Source organism: Rhagoletis zephyria, unplaced genomic scaffold, assembly GCF_001687245.7.
Source record: "Rhagoletis zephyria isolate East Lansing unplaced genomic scaffold, Rhagoletis_zephyria_1.1 Rzeph_scaffold_30069, whole genome shotgun sequence".
NCBI lineage: Eukaryota > Metazoa > Arthropoda > Insecta > Diptera > Tephritidae > Rhagoletis > Rhagoletis zephyria.
The window spans coordinates 2379-4451 of NW_016187125.1; the positions used below are offsets into that span (position 1 = coordinate 2379).

The window sequence follows — 2073 nt, forward strand, 5'->3', positions numbered from 1 at the left end:
ATGCTCTTGACAAAAAGCGTACTGTATTTCCCTTCCCACCAACTCACCTGCATACGTTCGCCTTTGCGCATCTTTAATATATGCAAATTTCTCTACTTCCTCAGGAGGCGCCTGTAATGGATCATCCTCATCGCCGGCATGCGGCGCCAGTTGGCTTAGTAGCAAAAATAAGGGTTGTTTGTGGGCATCATGTTTGCTTATCACTTTGGTTGCTGCTTCGGTGAGCAGATCGGTGACATAGGTACCAATATATTCGCGCGATACAGCAAGATTGTCACGGAAATCGTGACCGCGTGATAGATTTTTGTACTAAGTAGAGAAAAATGTTTATTACTCATAGTTAGTAATTTGTTTGCTATTCGAATTTGCCGATGCAACTGGCATTTTTGTTATTCAAATTTTAATTTTGTAAATACGATAAGAATAGCAAAAAAATATTAATTTTTAGTTATATGTAGCTACAGAAATATTAACTTACCGTAGCATCCAAGGTTTGAGCATAGTAATCCACATAGGCACCCAAGTAGCCGAAATGATGATCGAAGCCTCTCCTCGTAGGCGTATATGCTTTGCGTGACATACCCTGATGCCATTTGCCAATAATACTCGTATAGTATCCGTGCTGTTTGAAAATCTGCGCCATTGTTGTTTCATTCAGCGGAAGACCCCATGGCTCATAGTTTGGTATGACGTAGTGTTGCATGCCTGGAAAAGTAAAACGATTTGTTGTAGATAGTTCGTTTTCGTTTAGATACCTTAATTTTATCTAAAATATTAAATATCTATAGAGAAGGTGGAGTTCAAATGGTTGTCTGAAGGTTCAGTTTACTGAGGCATTGTGATACGACTCTTTCTTCCGGTCTCTGACAGGCTTAGAACTATAAGTAACTGTGAAAACTTCGCTGACTTTCTACTTACGGCCTCACCACGAGATGGCCACCAGAATTAATATAAAGCTGCATAAGTCTTGTCGTATAAATGGATGCAAAAGCTCTGGAGTTGTTCCTGTAAAGACCAAATGAGGAAAGCTTTGACGGAGCTTTGGATTTCTAGCTGCTGCAGGGTGGAACGTGAAATAAAAAACAAAAGTCTTTCGTAAGTCAATTGTCAATTCTGGCAACTATCTTGAAAGCTGTGTTCAGTCTTTCGAAGGCTAATTGAGAAATTTGTTTACGAGGAGGTCTTACCGATGCTTTGTTTGTCTTTTAGCGATCAGTTTTCTAAAAAATTAAATTTAAAAAAAAAATATTTTTCTCTTTTTAACAACAAAAACTGAAAAAAATTTCTAAACATTAAGAAAATTTTAAAACATCCATATTTTTTCTTTTTAAAACGATAAAATCAAAAAAATAAAAGAACAATAAATTGAAAAATTAAAAAAAATAAGTTCTCAAAAATTAAATTAGATTAAACAATTTTATTCTAAAAAAAATAAAATCTTAATTAAACAAAAATAAATCAAAAAAGAAAAAAATTAAATTTAAAAAAGGAATTTTTTTACTGTATTTATTTTTTGGTGTTTAATATTCTTTTGTTTTAATTTTTAGGTTTTAGTTTTTCAAAAAGAAAAGTTTGTTTTTATTTAATTTAATTTTTATGAAATTATCTGATAAATTTTTTCTTTGCGATTCTCATATTTTATTTTTTCAAGTAGAAAATTATTTTTTTATATAAATTTAATTTTTAGGAACTTATCTGATTTTTTTACAGTAAATGTTTCCCTTTTTTATTTATATTTCTTTTAATTATAATAAATGAGTTTATAAAAATGAACTGTAATTAAAAAATACATATTTTATAAAGCAATAAACGTAAAAATTTAATTAAAAACATCACTCCACTGATGGGTACCGCCTTTCCCGCGGGCAAAGCTCTTTTAAGCTTTCCATACATTTTGTATACGCGCGTATAGAGTAAATGCTCTCTCTGCGCATCACTGCTTTACTCACACGACCATTGCGGCTGTTGGAGCAACGCGATCAAAATGATTACATCTCTATTTAGAACGGTAGGCATCAGTTTGGCTGCGGGCAAACCTCTTTTAAGCTCTCTATACTTAACGTATACATAGAA

General features: G+C 32.5%; 1 protein-coding gene across 1 annotated transcript in view; it reads right to left on the reverse strand.

Annotated features, from left to right (window-relative positions):
* The window catches only part of LOC108383011 (arylsulfatase B-like), a gene marked incomplete at its 3' end in the record, with an annotated part of 3078 nt that extends 2375 nt beyond the window's left edge, over positions 1-703 (reverse strand). The window contains exons 1-2 of the mRNA XM_017639384.1: positions 479-703; positions 48-309 (exon numbers count right to left, since the gene is read on the reverse strand). Of these exons, the coding sequence (XP_017494873.1) occupies positions 48-309; positions 479-703 (487 nt within the window). The remainder of the gene's footprint in view (positions 1-47; positions 310-478) is intronic.
* Positions 704-2073: the final 1370 nt, after the last annotated feature.